Source organism: Homalodisca vitripennis, chromosome 4 (assembly GCF_021130785.1).
Source record: "Homalodisca vitripennis isolate AUS2020 chromosome 4, UT_GWSS_2.1, whole genome shotgun sequence".
Lineage (NCBI taxonomy): Eukaryota > Metazoa > Arthropoda > Insecta > Hemiptera > Cicadellidae > Homalodisca > Homalodisca vitripennis.
The window spans coordinates 166,948,623-166,970,075 of NC_060210.1; the positions used below are offsets into that span (position 1 = coordinate 166,948,623).

Below are 21,453 nucleotides of genomic sequence, written 5' to 3' on the forward strand. Positions count from 1 at the left end.
CTGGACAAGGAATAATATTTTTTCATTGGGTCATTTATAGCTAGCCTTTTTAGAATTCATTCTGTTTTCCAACCAATTAATTTAGATTCAAGTTTGATATATGATATGTTATGTTAGCTATATGTCCTCTTTTTCATAGTTGGAGCGTTCACTTGTAGATACACTGCATGTTGTCGCAGTCATCTCACATACTATCTTCCACTGGTTACATGTATAGTGTTAAATGCATAATATTGTGTAAAGCCTATGTATTAGGAAACCGTTGAAATAAATAAAGATAATACATTCAGTGCGTTTGCTGCTGAATTACTGCTGCCTGGAATATACTTGGTGTAGTAATAAAAAAAACACTAAAGGCTATGCGCCACCTGTTAAGGTTTAACAACTTCTGGGACAGCAATATTTGGCAGTTTATGCTTTAAAAAAAAAATAAATAAATAAATAAAAAAAAACGGAATGTTTGTGGTCATAGAGAATTGTAAAATGTCTTCCATGTAGAATTTATTTGCCCCAAACCTTATGGCAAGAGCTTCCTTATCAATAAAAGAACACTTTTCTTACATGACGATAAAGCTCTTGATGCCGCTGCATGAGCCTCTGAATTCCATCCTTGTCGCCATTTATGTCATGTTCCTTTATAAAATATACAAGAGTACTAAATCAAAATGAACTAGTTGTACTGAATTTCATAAATATAAAACCTACAGTTCGTGTTTTTATATCCACTAGCTTCAACGCCTTTGCAGTGTTCAGTGGAAACATAGCTCAGTGACGCTCAGCGTTGGTGGAGGAATATGATATGCAAAATCAAAAATTCAATTCAGAAGAGTGCAATCTACTCTAGCAATTTTGTTATTAATAAAAAATTGGAAAACGGCTAATAAAATTGGTAACACACACGAAACGGCTTTAGTCGTTTCATTTTTGTGAATTGGGATAATAACAGTACGTACCTACTTTGGAGTGCATTGTGAAATATGCCATATAAGATAAATTAAAAAAGGTTGTAAACGGGACATTAAACTTAATAGTAGTCTGCAGTGTTTAAGAACAGAAGGTGGAATAACATCAGGACAGTAATTATTGCAAAGATATCGATTAAGATACGTTGGTGATTAATAATACCATTTGATACGGAAGACAAATCTTCAGATTCAACCACAAAACCATCTACATGATATTTTCGATGAGTAAGCTTTCAGCTAAAAGATCAAAAAGATCTTGAGCTACAAAAAATGCAAAGCCTGTAATGTTTTATTTTATTTTATTTTTTTGTTTTATTTTATTTATTTATTTTTTGTATTGTACTTATCTTTTAAAGCTGTAAAAATAAAAATCTTATCTTTTGAACCTAGATCTATGATCTGTTGTAGTAGTTTGATGTCACCAGTGTTTCGTGAAGAATAATTTTAAAATGTTTGTTAGATACCGGTAGAAGTTGTTTCAATTCACTTTGAATGGAAAATAAACAGGAATTTTGAGAATCCATATTTCTATAAAGTATCATGTTTTTGGTAGTACTAATACATGCTTAATTTTTAAACCATCCTTAAGTTCTATAATATGTCAAGTATAGCAAAACTTTGTTAATTTAGTTTTGTTGTAATGATTACTAAAACATCCGTGTTTTTCTCTCTTCATATATATATATATATATATATATATATATATATATATATATATATATATATATATATGATGATATACTAAAACATATATATATATATATATATATATATAAAATAAACATTGAATCACAAAAAGTACTTGCTCCGCCGGGACTTATACAAATTTAATAAATATATATTAAATTTATAATATATATAGTGGTTAGTATTCATTTACCCACCACAAATAATTGTAATAATAGGTTATATTATTTTAGTAGTTGTATCTATCCCTGTTTACAATCAACTGTAGATTAACCAGTCACGAAGCAAACAAAATTGTTTACAACGATTCTTACTGCTGTCACTTTCATCAGCCATGTGATTTTTAGCACATTTGTTAAATTGTTATTGCCATTCGTTCGTCATATCATACGTAACCGTACATAATATAAGACAACGGTCTTGACTGAGTCAGCGTAGAGAGAGATGGGGATATTGATAGTCAATTAGTCATATTATGATAATGAACATAACCTGATGTATATAAGGACATATTCAATCGAAACTTAAATACAACTTGATTATAGTATATTTTTATTCAGAAAGTGGTGTAGGTTTATTACATTAATTTTTTCAACGACATTTCAATCTACAAAGTATGGCTATTAACAATCTTCATTTATTACCAATATCCTTATTTATTCTTTTTCCAACGACATTTCTGGGAACGTAAGTAAAACTACTGACTTAAAGTACATTCATAAGTTCAGTCAATATCCTATATTTTTTCAAAACAACATTTTTGTATTGGCAAGTTAGTTCAATGTATTTTGTTTATTTGGCATTAACAAAACCAGGAAGAATTTAGTTATTTAAATGGAGCCTTTAATTTTAATATTGATTGCTTTTATATCGGAGTGGAGTGGCAACAAATCTGGCAACCTATATAAAAATTGCAATGAATTTGTTGCCATTAGAGTTATCTGTGTTTGCAACAATACTCAACAGTAGTAAGTAAATATGAGTGTTGGTTATCCTCATGTGGTCAGTGGTAGTCCATTAAATGGTCAAAATCACTGCTGTCAAACTTAGCTTTCCTGACAATATTTAGTATCATCTTTGGCTGCAGTATAATAAGCAGCCACCGTGACAATCGAATCAGTGAACCAAATTATCAAAGAGAATTATCTCTTATTATACTGCATCCTTTGTCATTTTCACCTATTGAAATTTTATATTGTTATGTTCATTAGGATGATAGCAATAGGTTGATAATGTGAAACTCGTATTTTGCCGCTCCGGCCATTAACTTAATAATTAAGTTACCAGTTTTACAAGTTGCTCTTTGTATACATATATAATTTTGAACTCATAATTAAATTATTCCTTTTTAGATATAAATAAATAGCTGAACTATACCGCAATAAGAAATACCTATATAACTAATTTTGTTTGTTCGTTAGTTTAGATGATTATAAATATTAATTATTCGATTATCATAGTGGTCGCTTATCATACTGCAGCCTCCTCATCTTTATTCAAATCAGCAAATACTTCATTGCCGCTGTACATTGATTTGACCCTAAGAGTAAACCCAAAATCTTGTAGACTAATTTTACTCAAAATTCTGCTATCAATGTGTTTCTCCTTTAGTTTTGACGTCGGGAAAGAACCGATGAAGCAAGCCAAATAAACAAGATAAAATGTTATCAATAAACACAATTTACTTTTGTAACCAACATTCACTGTCAATTTTAAAATTTTGGGAACAAAGTTGATAAAAATCTCTAAACTGGAGAAAGTAACATACCTAGGTTCAAAGTCCACACATTACCACTAGTATATGAGACAGTCAAATCAGACCTGTGTATGATGTCTAGTCTATAATACATATTATAAATAAATAAAAGTGTAAAATTACCCTTACATTATTTGGGTAGGGTACGGTTTTTTATATCGAAATTGGCAAATGATATTACTTAATCATAACCATCAATATAATCAATCGATTACTTATTAATTATTTTTAATGATTAATTAAATAATCTATATCAATAGCTATAAACACTTTCAAATAATACTCTTAATGTAATATTTCAATTTTATATAAGTAACATTTGATTATTAAAAATGACAATTTTAGAAAACTATGCGACATTGCTTTGGAAGATGATAAGACATGTTTTTCTTGACTTCAACATGTTGGACTCGTGCTGAAAAACCCATTTAAATGTGAAATTTGTGGGAAAGAAACAACTGTAACTGTGAGAGGAGCAAATATGGTCGTCTTCAGTTTTCCTAATTTTAGTTATAATAATTTGTTTGATCACTGTAAATATTAGATTCATATTTTAATTTAAAACATATGATTGTTATTGAGAACTATAGATACTTTATATCGATTGATAGTTTAGGATTTGAGATGCGAATATTAGGTATCGATGATTGCATTCCTCGATATAAAAAACCGGGTCCGCTTATCGTACCCTACCCCATTATTTAATTAGTCAATGTAATACCAATCGAAATTGAAGCAGTAACGTGGTCTAAGTTTGAATTTAGATTTAGATACTATCTTGAGTGATGTTTTTCTTTTTCCACCAGCAGGACAGGATGGCACTAGCTACCAAAACCGCAGGAAAAGAAAAAAATTCATCAAGATAATATTAAAATATCAAACTCAGATCACGTTAGCACCTCAACCCGTCTTTAGGATGGATGAGATGAGCATGGCATGTGGATTCTGAATCTTCTTATCATTCAGCAACATTGACAATGGCTTTCCAACACTTAATTTTCATGTTTCTTACTTTCTAAGGACTGCTTGATTTCTCATCTAAAAATGAAGGAAGTTATAGTTGACATAATAATTGCTTAGAATGACCATGTAACCCAAAGTGTTAGTTTCCTACAATTCAAAATAGTAAGTTTTGTTAGGCTAAAAAATCTCTTACTAAAACTCCTAATTTTAACTAGCAGCTGCTAGTGGGTAATTTGTGTGCGATTATATATAGCAAGCGGCAGAGCTGTGGCTTTTCTCCTTTTGTGTGACAAAAAGAAAGAGAACAAATTAATTTTCAGTTATTATACCAAGACTTTGTTTAGTGGATGACCATTCCATGGTAATAATTAATTGTATAAGTGATCATAAACTCTGTAGTTCCTAAACTTCATGTGTGCATTTCAGATATGTTATATCATCATAATATTATTTTGTCGGTACTTTTGTATTATCCAGAAGCCACTTTTTTTAACAGTTTTACTTATTATTTATTATAAGGCTATACATATGTACATATTATTACTATAACATGTTAAATAATGGCCAGGGGCATTTCCAATCGTACCACCTCAGATCATGTGTCAGATTGTCCAACATGGGATATTTTTGGCAAAAAAAGAAAAACATCTGTAGAGATAGTACCCAAATTCAACTTCAGATCACATAAGCATGTGTAAAGGTTACCTTTAACTTTGGTACTGCTACTACTACTACTACTACTACTACTACTACTAGTAGTATCATATAAACCTACTTACATAGCGTAATAACAAGAAGTAGATAGGGACAGAGTGACCTACTTCTCACCGACATCTCTTCATTTTGGGAGGCAGAAGACAAGAACCGACTTTTATAATGACATGTGATTTTCACAGTATGTCAAATAAAGTGTGTTCTTTCTAATAATGTTTTTTTAGGCTTCTGGTAAGAAAACTGTTCCAAAAATAGTGGGCTCCAGATAATACCAAAGCACCAAATTTTCTTCTCTTATTTAATTGAGAAAAGTGGAATATTATCTTATTTTCATAGAACTTATTAGCTTAAAATATCCTGCTATTTTTTTAAAGTACAAAACAAAATATTTCCATTCTTACAAAATTAAAAAATATCCTTAAGTTTATGACTTCATTTTCTAATATCTAATTTCAGTTATATTGCTGCTGTTCTACAAGGTCACGTTGAGCCTGAATTTCCTTACATAAGTGATGATGCTACTTATTCACCGGAAAGCTGTGTGTTTGGACAGTTAATAAACATAGGAAGTGTTTTATGTAAGTTTCTTAGCATATTTATTTTGTACAAAATATTATTTTAAGGATTAGAGAAACCAAATACAAATTAAAATAACAATGTTTAAATTGAAACATAAACAGAAATAAGTGGGAATGAGGGTATAGAGAGAAAAAAACTTTTAGAATCACCATTGCTATTCACAAACCTGACAATTTTTTGTTTCATTTAAATTCCATATTTGGGAGGAGTGGAAAGATTTTCAACCACCCCCTAGTCACTGGAGTTTCAGTGATAATTTTATCACACTTCTAAGTTAATATGGTGCCTCTGAGAAAATGAGTGGATCTACCACCAGATTATCTGTAACACACAGGTTTTTGCCTCTTTTATAGTTAATATCAGGTTTGTAGAGCTGCTGCTCTGTAATAATCTAACCAGCATTAGATATAAACTTAAATATTTGTTAAAGTTCTGGGTACTTTGGGATTATACCGACCACACCAGTATGAAGAACCACAAAAATATAAATTTATAGAAACAAACATGATACAACGAAAAAACAACTCTTTAATTACAAAATTACAAACTTACAACGATTATTAATTGTTAATGGGTTTAAATTCCGTTATATATGCCCCCAACGCTTAAACTTTTATCAATGAACTTAGAACGTTATAAAACGATATAGTTGAGTAACAGAACTAACATTCCATCAATCAACAAGCATTTCCAGGTATTGTGATCGGTATTGTTGTCGCTGTTATCTTATCTTTCTCGAGAATCCCGATTACGGCAGGCAGCGCAGCATGACATGATTATTTACTATCTCGAGGGATGTTCTTCTTTTTCTTTTTCTTTCTGTTTCTTCTCTGGCCGGAGGCACTCGCATTTTGGGTGGCGGAGTGTGATCAAGAATAAAAACAAGTTTTCTGTGTTTTTTTTCAATAAAGAGTTTAGTTTTTGTTTGGTAATGTTTGTTTTTGTTGATTTTTTTGTATTTGGAGAAATGTAGGGGTAAAACACAGAAGTACAACAAAGCGACGCACCAGCTGAACGGGCGGCGAGACTCTGCAATCACGTTATCTACTAACCGCTCGACTTTGACCTCTGTCTGAGGATGGGGAGGGGTTTGCGATAAGACAATTCCTGTTTTATATTGACGAAGTATTGTTCTACGCTAATCTAGTAATCAGTAGAAGCAAAATGTCAAATAACGATTCATGTCTGGGTGTGGTCGGTATAATTCCAAAGTACCAAGTTCTGTATCTGTTCTGTTCACTTAGGGCAAACGAGGACCATTGCGCTGTTTCCAGAATAACAGGCTATTCAGGTTGTGTAAGGTTAGGGAAAGAAGCCGCCTCATGTCGAGATAAAATTAGGATAACAGGCAGTATTTCAGTTATATCTTCGCATAGGCCAGTAGTCCACGAGGATCAGCAGAAGTTGGCTAAAAGTGGGAGCAAGATCTCCTTTTATAAAAAAAAGAACAAATACAATCTTGGGAGAAGCAGAGGCTAGGTTTGTTGCAACCTCTTCCAGTCAAAGCAAGCATGGGGAACCATACTTTTTCTTGTTTAGTCTTTAACACAAATGTGCTTCACCCATTTAAACACACATCTTTTGCAGTAAAATATACCTAGTCCTTCTCTTTTTACCCCAATATCTAAACATTTTTGGTTATTAATGTGCTCCTGAACATCCAATGTGGGTTGTCTAGATTTAAGTGAATCATATTGGTTTTTGCTGTACCGTGTAATACAGTAGATTCTACTAGCAAGTATTAACCAGCCAGAAGTGAAACCTCATGGAAATGATTATTGCACACAGTATACTATTTCATGCATCATCATGAATTCGTGGCTCTGTGTATCACATGAGCAACAGTCCCTGACACATGGCAACTGGTTTGGGAATGAACATTCAATTGTCATCTGTCTCTTATACATATTCTTCTTGAAAGCAGTTGATTCAAATGTGAACAAACTTAACATGATCTAAGAGAAGCAGAGTACACCCGTGGTAGTGTGTTTGCTTTAACACTGTCATGAGCAAGGCATCCGAGCTTATTTATTTAGCTTGTCAATTACATGTTAGGTTTTAAAGAAGCAGTCATTAACTGATCAAAATACTTGTATATTTTGAATGTGATGTTTCACCCACTTGAACTGACCTGGAACTACATTGTGGTTTAATGTTATTCCTAATAAAACAGAGATCTGGAAAATAAATCATTCTTCTACCAAGGTAACAGGAAGCTGTAACTACTGTAGTCGCCTTAACTTTACTAGGAGGGGGAATAGACAAAACATTGCATTTGGCAGCATCAAAGATAGTACTTTGAAAAAAAAGAAAAAAACAAGCAAAAGAATTTACCTACCTGCTGAATCTTTCCTAAAACAAACAAATTGGGGTAAGATTCTCAATCATCCACAACTGGGTAAAACAAAATCAGTGATAATGGAATGGATCTTCCTAGGATAACACTTGAAAACAAACCATCCATCATACTAGATTACAATAAACACATGGATGGGATTGACACTTTTAACATCATATATTTACGAAAGATGAACAATCAAGTATAAGTTCTAGTAAAAGGTAGTTTTTTATCTTTTTACAAGAACGGTACTGATTTCCCACATTATGTAGTTAGGTTAGCATAGCTAAGTAATACTGTAAACATAGAGGGTGACAAAAAGGAAAATTGGTGTATTAAAATTGCCCGGAAAACCAGAAAAGACTTGTTTTGTATGTGCAGAGAGGGGGTCTGATTTCAAAACAGGAAGGAAGAGTTTAAGAACAGTTTGCACCAACTGTAGGGAAGGCTGCCATGACATCTGCTTACCGAAACACTAATGCAAGTGAAGTGAAGACAAACAGTTATAAATAGCATATTTAAATAAATCTGTTTAAAGATTTAGGCCTATATAAGTAAATATTTTGAATTGGAGTTTAATTTTTAGCTTTTTAGCATCAGAAGTCCTGTTTGTGATGAGTAAATGTGATGAATTTTCAGTTAGACTACACACTAATGTATTCTTATGGCTATGTGATTTTTTCCAATTTTTTCGTCTAAATGTTTTGTTTATGTTTTTGAACATAACACTTTGAAATTTTGCACATTTGTTATTAGTAATATTTTCTTTGAAGAGAAAGTGTTTTCGTGGTAAAAATGTATTTTTAATTTATAAAACAGTATTAAATTTTTAAAAATTAAAAAAGATAAACTTTAGTTTTTTGTTTATATATATTTCCTAAGCACAATAATAAACTAATTGAGATTTATCGCTAAATCTGTGAAATTTGTGGAAATTATATGATTACCTGAAGGTAGAGTGCATCAGTGGTGTATTAGGTTAAAAATGGCCTAACTAATGTGCACGATGACAAACAAAGTGGACGGCCAAGCATTGTGACCAATGAAATTGGAAAATCTTAACAGAATCTTATAAAAGTCAGTGTATTGCTGTTTCATTGACATTTTTGGACACTTATGAAAAAGATGGTGACTCTCTGCTTGATCGAATCAATACAGAAGACAAGACTTGAGTAAAACACGTAAATTGCAAAACCAAATCAATTAATCTTTCGAATGTGGCCATTTTGACGATGACGTGGAACTGTGGAAGGATGTGACTACCTGGTTGAAGTCTCAGGCGGCAGAATTTTATAACGCTAGAATTTCATAACTAATTCACCGCTATGATAAGTGCCCAAATTTATATGGTGGCTATGTTGAAAATAGTATTTGAGTGTCACTTTCAAATGTCTATAATATAGTTTTTAACTTGTACTTTGTTTATATTAAAACTTAATCTACTTTCTGGATAGCCCTTATTTACCAAAGAAGTATAAAACTAAAATATAACTGAAGAATGAAAGCTTTAGAAGGAGACAAGAAATAAATAACTAAATATTACACAGCTACAACAGCTATTGATACACTTTAACTAAAAAATGGAACCATTTACATCGTGGATGATACAAGGGGACAGTCCTTAACTGTTCACTGAAGTCACTCGCAGTTTGTGGAGCCAGGACACTAATTCATCGATTACAGAGTAGAGAAACAGTTACATTGACTTACAGTCTTTACGATTGAAGTTTATTAGAAGCAGAATGTGAAGTGAGATAGGGTTCTACACACTGGAGTTATACCATTAACCATATAGCTGTAAACTGTAAACATAAAAGAGACACGTGGTCCGGAATATGTTCATGAACCCACCTCAATAATGATGAAAGAAAAGGGATTAATGTTCCTACATCAACTCAGAGGTGTTCAGAGACAGTAGTTTAGGGTGATTATTACAGTCAATCAAGAGCTTAGAACGGGTGGCCTGATAATTCATTAGTATTTCACTGATTAGTATTTATAAAAAATAACAAAAAAATTAAGTGGTAAGTTAACTATTTCACCAACAATGAATAATGGTAGAACTTAATTAATTCATAAACATAAAGACGACGAATTCATTTTAGTTTTATTTTTTGTGTTATAAATTTATGACATAATTTGCTAATTAAAAAAAGTCAGTGAAAACACATCGGTTAGTAGAGTGAAATGCCGCCTACCGCATCAGAATACGACGATCTAGTCAGAAATGGCAGCGCATAATGTACTTCACAATGTGTACCTAAAACAACCCGCCATTTCTGATTGGATAAACCTTTTGAGATGCGGTTTGCGGCATTCAACTCTACTAAGTGAGCTCTTTCAAATGAGGTATCACTCGACCCATGCTTTAATTTAAGATTTCCATGTTATCCTCTGTGGGCCGTCCCCCCATGGTTAGCATGTCATGGTATTAGCAAGGAAAAATGGTTTACATAGCCATATGACACTGTGCAAAGTTTATAAATGTTATCTGCTATGGTTTGTAAAATATTAAGCCGTACCCAGACTTTTCAAACACCTTGTGTGTGTGTGTGTATATATATATATATATATATATATATATATATATATTACATTGATTTCAATCTGAAATAGGCTACTTATTTCAGTCTATTAGCTGGGCTGGATAGATGAAAATATGGATTATAGAGGAAGTACTGCGTAGTAAGTTGTATTTTATAAGAAGTATTTTGATTATCTAAAATAGATAGTCACCAACACAGCAACAAACTTTTATCACCTAAAAATTGATTATCAGAGTTCAAGAGTTCATTTTTTGGAGACTTTTTTGTAGAGTTTATTAGTAACTTGAAACTAAGAACTTAAACTAGCAGAATTAAGACAGACATAAGAATAATGTATATTCAACAGAATTAAATCAGGATAAGGAATTGTATTTTCATAGTAGTCATTGTAAAAATGAAATGTTTCTGTTTTAATATTCAGAATGTACAATGTACTGTAACTGTTACAGTGTGTCTTGTTATCTACATCCGTTACTGCGAAGTGGTCCAGTTCTTTGATGATTACTCAATGTCACCAAGAGCAGCGAAATTGAACAGAATGGGGTTGTGGTTTGGTTTTTTGTCATCATTTGGACTTAGTCTGGTTGCTAATTTCCAAGAAACCAATGTTATATATGTCCATTTTGCTGGGGCTTTACTATGCTTTGGGATTGGAACAGTATACTTCTGGGTCCAAGTAAGTACCTGAATAATATGAATAATGTCAATTACTACCTAAATCAACAATTAGGAGTTTTATTTTAAAATAAGGATACAAAAATGTGTTCACTTAGTTTACAAACAATAAGATTATTAGATAAGATATAAGATTTTCAAAAATGAGATTAAAATAAAAATATGAAATGTTAGGAAGTAGTGCTATATGTGCTTTATAATGCGAATTTGTTAAAGTGTGCATACTGCATTGTAGATGAGGGCGTTTCATAAGTCCATCCAAAATCGGAGAGATTGCAGCACGTGTGTATTGAGATTATCTTTAGTTAATAGCACATTTTTTAGATACTGATATACATTTTCAACCATTTTGGATTATTATTCTGTGATTACTATTTTTATAAGTATACAGGTAAAAATACTTGGTATCAAATAGAAAGTATTTACTAGTATTAAAATGTCCTATTCAGGTGAATTTTACGTGAAAGGCCTTCAGTGCATGGAGGATAAAAGTTGCCTTTATCTCCTAGTAGTGTAGTCTTATGAATGATCTAAAAAGTATCTATTCAAATTGATTATTTACTCTTAACTAGTCAGTAAAAAGTATAGTCATTTAGGGGTTGTATTGTCATATAGTGTTATTCGTTGTATTTTTTCAGACTACTTTTTACATTATAACTTGCAAGAAATATAATGAGTCTGTTTTTCTAGGCAATACTATCCTATCACATGCACCCTGTGGCAAACAGTCTGGCAATGGCACGGCTGCGGGTTATGTTGTCTGTTATAACTTCGGTGCTATTTTTTGTTATTGTTGTAACTGGAATCATATCTCATCTCCAATTTCATGGTAAGTTCTACAATTAATATGTATATGCAGTTTTAATAAAGATCGATTAACAAAAAGTACTTGTTCCGCTGGGACTATCTTTCTTGAAATTATACATTAAGAGGGTTTTTGTACCTTGAAAATGAAATGTTTTTCTTTTATTATCTAGTTTTGTGGCTTTTTATGATTAAAATTATGTACAATATAAGTGATGATATAATATAAATGATGACATAATATAATATAATGACTGGAACATATCTTTTTAAGTTTTAAAGTAGAAACGCACTGTCTTTTGTGGTATTTCATTCTCTAAGTTGTATTATTTGTTACAAAAAAACACGACTTAGGTTGAGAATTTATGTTTTGGAAATTGTAGAAGTTTGGTAACAATAAAATTTGACCATCTGTTTGTATTATCATGCCTTGATCATCTCATATTCATAGTGTTTTCAAAAGTAGGAATGGTAAAGTTAGTAGGTCCAGCCTAATAACCAAGCCTAGCTCTAACCTATCTACTACTAAACCTGGCTCTTCAAGAGAAGACCTATTTGATGGCCACAACACGGTTGTAAAAAGAGCCTCAAACATTAAAGAACTATTTAAGAAAGCCAACCAGACACAAAAGTTTGCTAAAAGAAAGCTTGAGGATGAGATGGAAGCCAAAGACAGTGAATATGTGAATATGACAGTCTTATAGCTGGTCTTTACTAAAACGGGATTTTTTCCTAAAGTTGGATTTGTTATTATTAAAAAAATTTTCAAAAAGTACACTAGATAGAAACCTCAAACTCTTACCACATATTCTGTATATTATTCTAAAGCTACTGAGTTTTTTATACCTATACAACGTCTTTAAAAAGTAAGCTAAACATGTTATCACAGTAAAAACGGATTTTTAAAACTTTATTTTGTTTATTTTTTATAACTTCAAAATTTGACAACAATTTAAGAAATGACTCACTAGCTTTATAACATAATAGTAAAATATGTAGTAACGATTTGGTGACTGTAGTTAAGTAGTTTTTGAGAAATGTTGCTTTAAAATTGTACAAATTAACACTGACAGTATAGGTAGTACCGAACCCCCTAAGCTATTGCTGTTTATACAAATTTAATATATATGTCAGAAAATTTGTTTATCTTTTCACTTGAATTTTTATTTTGCAACACAACTGTCTTATTTTATAACACTAAATATCCCACACTGAATCCTATTTAAATTTGTATATTTGTTTACACTCAACAGATCTTTCAATTTTAACGCTGAAAACTCTTGGCAATAACATCCTGCTTTATAGCATCATTAAGGTATTGACGTTAATAGTATTGAAAAGCCACATGAAAGTGCTTTATTATTTTATTACATATATTGTGTGTTAAATGCACACTCTAACGCTATTTTATAAGTTCTAGAATGATAGGTTACTTCTACAGTGGAACCTCGATAACATGAATCTCAATAACGTAAAATTCTCAATAGCATGAAAGTTTTTATGTCACATTTGTATCATAAAAAGCTAACATTAAATACAAAACAATAATTTTTTTGGAAAGGTATTGATAGATGCAATGAAAGTTATATCCCTTGCTATTTGAATTTTTTTAGAATTTACAAGTTTGAAATACCATAAATTTCAACTATTTAAAGTATTGGAAAAGTGCTGATAAGTGACAACTGTAACATATTTTTAGAAAGATTACTTTTTTGGTAACCTTGGATAAAAATTCCAGTCTGCTAAAAATTTTTAATGATATAACGGTAAAAAAAATCTATGAAACCATACAACATCGAAATTTTTGACTACACTGTATACAAGAAGCAAAATAAATTTAAAGTTCCCCTTCCCCACAAGTGCTATGTTGGGATATTTTTGGGTAATTATTTTATCAAATTGTTTGTGGTTGAAATATGAGGTTTTTCATTAAAACAAAGAAGGTTCAGCTGCTATATATTGTGGACAAGTAGTTTGCCTCACCCTGTACATTAGACATACTTAGCAAGTTTTGAATTGTACCTCCTAGTTTATATATATATATATATATATATTTTATTTGTATAATTTTAAAATTTGTTACAACTTTCTTATATTATTATTTATAACCACTTTTTATTCAGTTATGTGTTTTTGATGATGCTTTACTTTAAAGCAAAAGGCCTAAAAAAAATTCAAATTATTATATTGTTTGACTTTTAAACGAATGAACAACATATTGTTATGTTCAGGTAGAACTATAGTATTAAATTAAATGTATAATGTAAGAATATTATGTGCCAGCACAACAAACGTTAATATTATTATACAAGTACATAATATAAGATAAATTTGTATACAAAACATAATATGTTTGTTCATTTTTTATTATTTTAGACTATAAGTGTATATTCTGAAACCTAATCAAATTTGAAATATTATGAGTGTTTTAAACTGGAATTGTGTTGAAGGATAAAAGCATAATATGTAACTTGTAAGTAAAAAATGTTTCAAATTTAAGATTTTAGACTGTAGGATATACATCAAATTTGTAAAATTTAATTCTATCTAACCCATTAGTTGTAGGGTTAAAATTACTCTTGAATCTATTCTTCACATCTGTAAATTTACCTCTTCTGTATTTACATCTCTTAATTAAGATTTTTGTCTATTTGCATAAAATACTGATTCCCTTATTTTATGAACATCAGCCATTAAAATAGTTGATTCAAATCACAGTGTAACCAAAATGAAAATTCTCCAAACTACATATTCTCCAACTAGAAATAGAATCCTGTGCAGTCAAGTCAGAATTCCTACATTGTCAACATTCAATGATAAGATAAGCGCAGTGTGTCATTATCAACCACATCCAGCTGATAACTAACACAATATATCCTTAAAAATTAATTTTAAACATGATATTTAACATTTCTTTGTATAAATATATTGTGAATTGATTTACCGCTATACAAATTCATAAACTTTAAAGGAGTAAGTTAGAGCAGCAATAATAAATATTTCGAAGTTTTGGATATATATATATATATATATATATATATATATATATATATATATATATATATATACTGTGAAAGCTGCTGAATCATGCCGGTAACTTAACTAAGTTTTTTAAGTTGCATTTTCAGGAATTAATATCCTACAGTAAAAGCATTGTAATTGAAATACTCTCCAAAAATAAGTGCTAAATTAATAGTTATCTTTAATGCTTAGCTAAGTAAAGAATACATAGTTGTAATAATTAAAAACCTTAGGGGCTTGCTGCAGTAGTAGGGGTCTCTTCGTCAGCCAACCAGTCAATCGCTTCTTCAGCTGATTTGTTCTTTAATTCTTCTAGTTGTAGGTGACCAACAGCTTTGCTCTAGCACATGTTGGTTTTTTGCTGTACAGACTAAGGTGATTGGGTGGTAGGACAAAGTTTTAAGTATATCTTGTGTTATAGTGGTGAATATCTTGATGTTGATGTTTTAGATGAAAAGTATAGACTATGTGAAAGAAATTTCTTGTATTTAAAGATCCACAGCAGTTAGAATGATAAGTTCAATAAATGCTGCCTTACATATCTCTTGGTAACGATCTGCTAGACATCTAACAGGACTGAGGACTCTTTCTAAATTTGTGGAATTCGTTCCTCTCCAAGAAGGTATGCCATATAGTACATAAAACTCAGATAGGTGAAATAGGCGGTTCTTGTTGCCTCTGAAGCACTGATTCTATATATGAGAAAGATTCCTGAAGAGTTTTTTGCACACCTTTTCCACAAGTGGATTCTAAGATATACTGGAGTCAGTTACTATGCCAAGATACTTAATGTTAGTTTAGATTCATTCTTACATCTGCATCCTTGTATTTTGGTTTTGAATAACCCGGACTGTTTTTCTTTGTTTAGGACTAAGTGGTTGGGAACAGTCATAGTGAAAGCTCTTTCTGTGTTAATTAATAGTTGCTATTCTTAGTTTTTTGTGCAAGTATAATCATGGTATCATTTGCATACATTACTGATTCAGATCTGGTAATATGTGAGTGGGCAATAGTTCTCATTGTGCTTTTTCTGTTAGATTGTTGATATTATACTTCAATTCAATGACCTGTCCCTGTAAGTTAAGTAATGTGGAACCAGTCTGCTGATTTCCCTGCTATTCCTTGGGCTTTTAGTTTTCCAACTGTGATTGAGGCAGTCAAAAGCCTTGCTGAAATCTAAAAACAGACGTAATAATGCAGCCCTCTTCTAGTTTATAATATGCCTTTCAAGAAACCATGATGTTTATTTGTAAGCAAGTTATTTTGATCAAGATAGTGTAGGAGCTGCTTCAAGCAACGCACAAAACTAGTATTGCACGGCATCTTGAGTGTAGCAGTTAAGGTTTAATTATAGAAAGTAATGTAACAGAAGTGTAAATGTAAATTAGTGGGATAATGTGGCTCTAAGTGCTGTATATGATATGGGATAAAAATTTTGTCAGTAAATTTGCTCAGATTGGTTGTTTTCATTGCCTAATTTTTGAATTATGCATATTCAATAGTGAGTGAACCTGTCCATTGACGATGTACGTATGTACAGTATAAGGACCACTTCCATTTATTGACTTAATTTATTGACTTGTACTTATTGAAGTATTATGACAAACCTTTCAATAATCCACCAGTTTTAAGTTCTTTCAACTGTTTATAAGAAAATTCAGTGACGTTTCCTTTATTATTTTTCATGTATTTATCAAGTTTATTGTATTGCCTATTTGTTAAAAATATCTAATTTACTATTTTTTACTTGATCTACATAAAAATTTAATACTAAAATTTTCTTATTAAAAGCATATTTAATTTTATCTTTTTAATTTTTGCAAAATTTCACGTTTACAGATTTTTCTCTATTTATATAATTAAAATTTCAAATTTTCATTATGGCCATTCCTAATGTTATCCTTAAAAACATTGCTCCAGCTGTTGGAAGTGCAATAAATCATTCGCATTCTTTGATAAAACTCAGTCCATTGCTTCATCTTGTAAAGTTTTATCTGTGATATGTTTAGTATTTGTACCTCTATGGTTTGCATACAAAATATGTTCCATTGCAGCTTTATATAATTTATTAGTACTTCGATCTTTTTTAAATCTATTTCAAATTTTCTATCCGGTCCCAGTTACTGATAGCCTGTCACACACAATTCAAATGGTTATGGCAATTATTAATAAAACCGTTTAAAAAGTCCACTACCTTGTATTAAAATTGGTGAACTTACAGGTAAAATTCTCCTTAAATATTGTATTCCATCCGGTATTTTCTGATTGAACCTATGATTTTATCTTCATTATTCCAAATTTCTTAGATTGCATTCAATATTTATTTACCTCTGTTTGATTTTGATTATTTAGTCGTTAGATCATTATTTTTATAGATTGAATTAGATTTCCATAAAATTTCTAAACTTACATCATTTTATTGATAATCTCCACAAACCTTGAGTTTCTTCATATTTTAATTATGCATTGAACAAAAGAGATTTAATGTTTCTTGTTATAGATTTATTTTTTGTACTTTACAATTTTTTGTACTTTACAATTTTTGTTATATTTTATAATGGTTATACAATTTTTATTGCTTAATTTTTAGGATTCATTTTTGTACATTATATATAGATTTTTAATTCATTTTTCATTGCTTCGAAAAAGGTGTAGGAACATTTACTATATGATTTTATAGATCTGTTTATGGCATTTTAGACAGTATTTACATTTGAAATTTGAATGGCTCTAAAAGTGTTGTAGGCACCTCATTTTCTAATCTACTTATATATTACATTGTATAAGTTGGAATACTGTGTTTTGGTTTGTCTCTTAGGTCCTGGATTAATACCTAAAAATTAGGTATAGAGATTTAATAACCATCGTTGGTATAGAATTCTGGGACACCCTGCATATATTAACCCAATGATGATAAAAAATTTCAGTTATGATCAATGAATAAATAATCATAGCAATGGTGTAATATGATTGGTTCATAGTCCACTGCTACTGATCCTGTTGATTACCTTAGGGCAACAATGACATCCACTTGTTGCTATAATTTTGTTCATGGGTATCTTTATATTTGCATGGCTTTTTACTTTCCTATTATAATATTGTTATTTGTTTTACAAGGAATTTAAAACCTGATCAAGAAAATGTTTGGTTTCAGGGAGCAATCCCCGTAAGTGGCACCCAGAGGATGGTGGCTGGGTATTACATGTGATCAGCACTGCATCTGAGTGGATCGTAGCAATATGTTTCTGTTTATATATTTTATCATTTTCATCAGAGTTTAGAGAAATTACATTTACTCATCCTCAGGTAAGTTGTTGTTTTCAAAAGATAAATGCTAACCACAAATTAATCAAGTTTTCATGTACCGTGACAGTGTTAGTATAATGGACATTCTTGTTTTAAAACTTGTTCAGCACGCTTCCAACAACATGGATCAGCTGTTACGGGAAATATAATATTTTTGTCAATTGTTTACTGCTGTTTGTGTATTGTTTTATGATGGATATGTTTTTGCTCATCGAAAACATGTTATTACAATTTTTAAAATAAACAAAAAAAAAAAGTTTTTATAATTTTTGTTAGATATTTTCCAACCATGGATTAGTTATTGATAGTCATAAGTATAAATTCTTTTAGTATTGTCTTATTTTTTTGTTTGTGTCTGTTACACTCATTTTATTGTGTCAAAAAATGTAGACTTGATAACAAATAATATCAGTACTAATTTAAGTCCTAAATCTTAGACATATGCGACTGGTTTTACAACTCTTTTTAAACAAAATTGCTTAAGAAAAAATAATGATTTAATTCTTTAAAATTTCATACATATGTTTTATAACAATAATTTTTAGCTCATTGTTAGATGTTTTTAGTTTTATTGGGTCTAGGTTTTTGACTTAATTTTAAGCTATTGCTATTATTATCAGTTTTAATCAAAAGAAACCTGTTAAAGTTTATCTAGAAGTTGTGTTTAAAATGTTTTAGCTAATAATTTGAACTAATTTTATTATGACAAATTTTATTATGTTTTGCGTGTTAGGTAATAGAAGAGAAAATATTAAATTAAATTTTTTAATGTCAGAAACTCATAACACTCACTAAATAAAATGTATATTTATGTGCTATTTTGGCTTTATTGTAAAACTAGATTACATCAATTACCATTCTAACAAAACATTTATAGAAATTATAAATTGGTCAATTCGCTCACCAATTAATTTAATTAAATCTATGGTTTGGACAGACAATTACTGATATGTTTATATAGATCTGTAACAATAATTAGTTTCAGTACGGGCTGGTTTTTACTCAAAAATATTAAATTAAACCATTTTCTTAAATATAGTAAATATTAATCAATCGTAGAGGGATTTGAGCACTGTAAATAAATTATTAGAAGTAGACCTTTTAGTTTGGTCCAGCAAAGTTAAAGTGAGAGAGATGATCTGCCTTGTTATGTTTAATTCATCTCCATAAATCTTTCTATAATTATAAAATATGGATTAAATATCAGCAAATAAAATTCATTCAAGAAGGACAGACAACTTATCAAAACTAATAATGTACCTTTTATAACAGCTAACAATTGTCATAAAATAATTTCCTATTGTATAAAAATTTACAACTCTACATGATTTTTTACAGATATTTTTGAGAATGGGAAGACAGCAAATTTTAGAAACAAATGAAGAAGTAATAAGTTGATCTGTAGAAGAAGAGCCTTCTCATGAATCATTGACTAATCAGCTATCAATCTCAACAAGCTCTTTATCTTCAGTATCAGACTTGGATGAAGAGCAATCAGCATCGAGCGAGGAGAAATTAGATAATGACTCAGAAGATGGAAGAAGTAGACTTGTAGCATTGTCTCTATCTCTTCTTATGGCAGCAATTCTACAAGCTATTAGATCCCTGGGAACGCTCTTGCAGGACGTGGTGCATACATTTCACTGGGATGTTGATTCTCAGTAGCAACCAAGCAATATGTTACGTTTTAAACATTTACTATGTTCTGTAATTAAAAATGTATTACATTTCAAATGTAATTTTCAAACATTATACATCTCAATTGACTAGTTGTTCATAAATAGTGCCAAGTATTTACCAAAATTTCCATTACCTGAAAATGGATATGTTTGTTAAGTCATTAGTCATATAACCATTACAGCAAATAAAACATTACTTTGTTCAAAAGTAATAAATTTAAAAAAGGTTCAAAAAGGTATTATTTTTTGAACTCATACTAGAAAAAATTGGATATGTATTATTAATTTATAATTTTCATTCTTAAGATGTTAATATTTTTTCAAGAAACAAATTTTATTGTTATTAGTGCCATTAGTGTTTAATTGTTATTTTAAAGGTGCAGTAGAAGTTTGATTAATCGAACTAAATAGGACAGGGCATCATTAGATACAAATAACATTAAAAATGGAATAAAATATATAAATTAACAGAAAAATAGTTGTGTTTTATCTCAGTACTGTCATTATTGAAATTTACAATGGCCAGTAAAACCATACAAATAGTGTGGTGTGATTCCGCTGTTCTGCACATCAAAAACAGACCTGGTATCTTAAGCATAATACTTTACATACTTTATAAAGGATTATTAATTTTGTTATGTCTTCAGCTAAACTGGCAGCTCGAATAATCAAACTTTTACTGTATTTATATTTTTAGGAAATTCTAGTTCCTGACTTAAGTAAGAAATGCTAAATATAATAAAGTATTAATTTTACTATAACCATTGAGCATATTTTATTTCAGAACTTATTGGTACCATATCTTCCCACTCATCTGTTAATCTGTAAATACAATTAAATCATAATATCTTATAACATGACAGTGATTTCCAAATTGTATGTATATAACAGTGCTTTATTCCTTAAAAGTTTCGAATGACGTCACAAGCAAATATACAAACCAAAACTAGAATAATATATTCAAAAATTAAATTAAATAAAAAATAATTAAATAATAATAATTTAATTTAATTATTTTTTGAGGCTAAAATTGTCTTTTATGAAGAACTGTGCATATTACTGTATGTTTTCAGTGTTTGTGTAAAACTAAAAGTGTAGGGACTTTTGGGTCACATATATAATAGTTGCTACTTGTAGTTTACAACTTTGCAGTTACATACAATCTGGATCACTTCAAAGTAATCATTATCTGAAGAAAGTTCTGAGTCGGTATTTAACTTCAACTGCTGACTTACAAGTATAAAGGTGAAACCTCATTGTGGTTTTTATTACAGTCCAGGAGCCGAGAGCTAACTTGCATTGTATAAGCACACAAATTCGGACACACTTTCTGTTTCAGCTGGTTCATAAGCAGGTGATATAGCAAGGACGTTGCCTCAGCGTCAACATTAGGTGTTCTTGGAAGCTCAGCTCTCGTGGC

General features: G+C 30.4%; 1 protein-coding gene across 1 annotated transcript; it reads left to right on the forward strand.

The window, feature by feature from the left end:
- The first annotated feature begins 1,961 nt into the window (after nucleotides 1-1,961).
- Nucleotides 1,962-20,794, forward strand: LOC124360560 (DNA damage-regulated autophagy modulator protein 2). The gene is made up of 6 exons (XM_046814281.1): nucleotides 1,962-2,339; nucleotides 5,542-5,663; nucleotides 10,998-11,224; nucleotides 11,914-12,052; nucleotides 18,203-18,354; nucleotides 19,693-20,794. The coding sequence occupies exons 1-6, from the start codon at nucleotides 2,269-2,271 to the stop codon at nucleotides 19,750-19,752; spliced, it is 771 nt and encodes a 256-aa protein (XP_046670237.1). The 5' UTR covers nucleotides 1,962-2,268; the 3' UTR covers nucleotides 19,753-20,794.
- The last annotated feature ends 659 nt before the right edge of the window (nucleotides 20,795-21,453 follow it).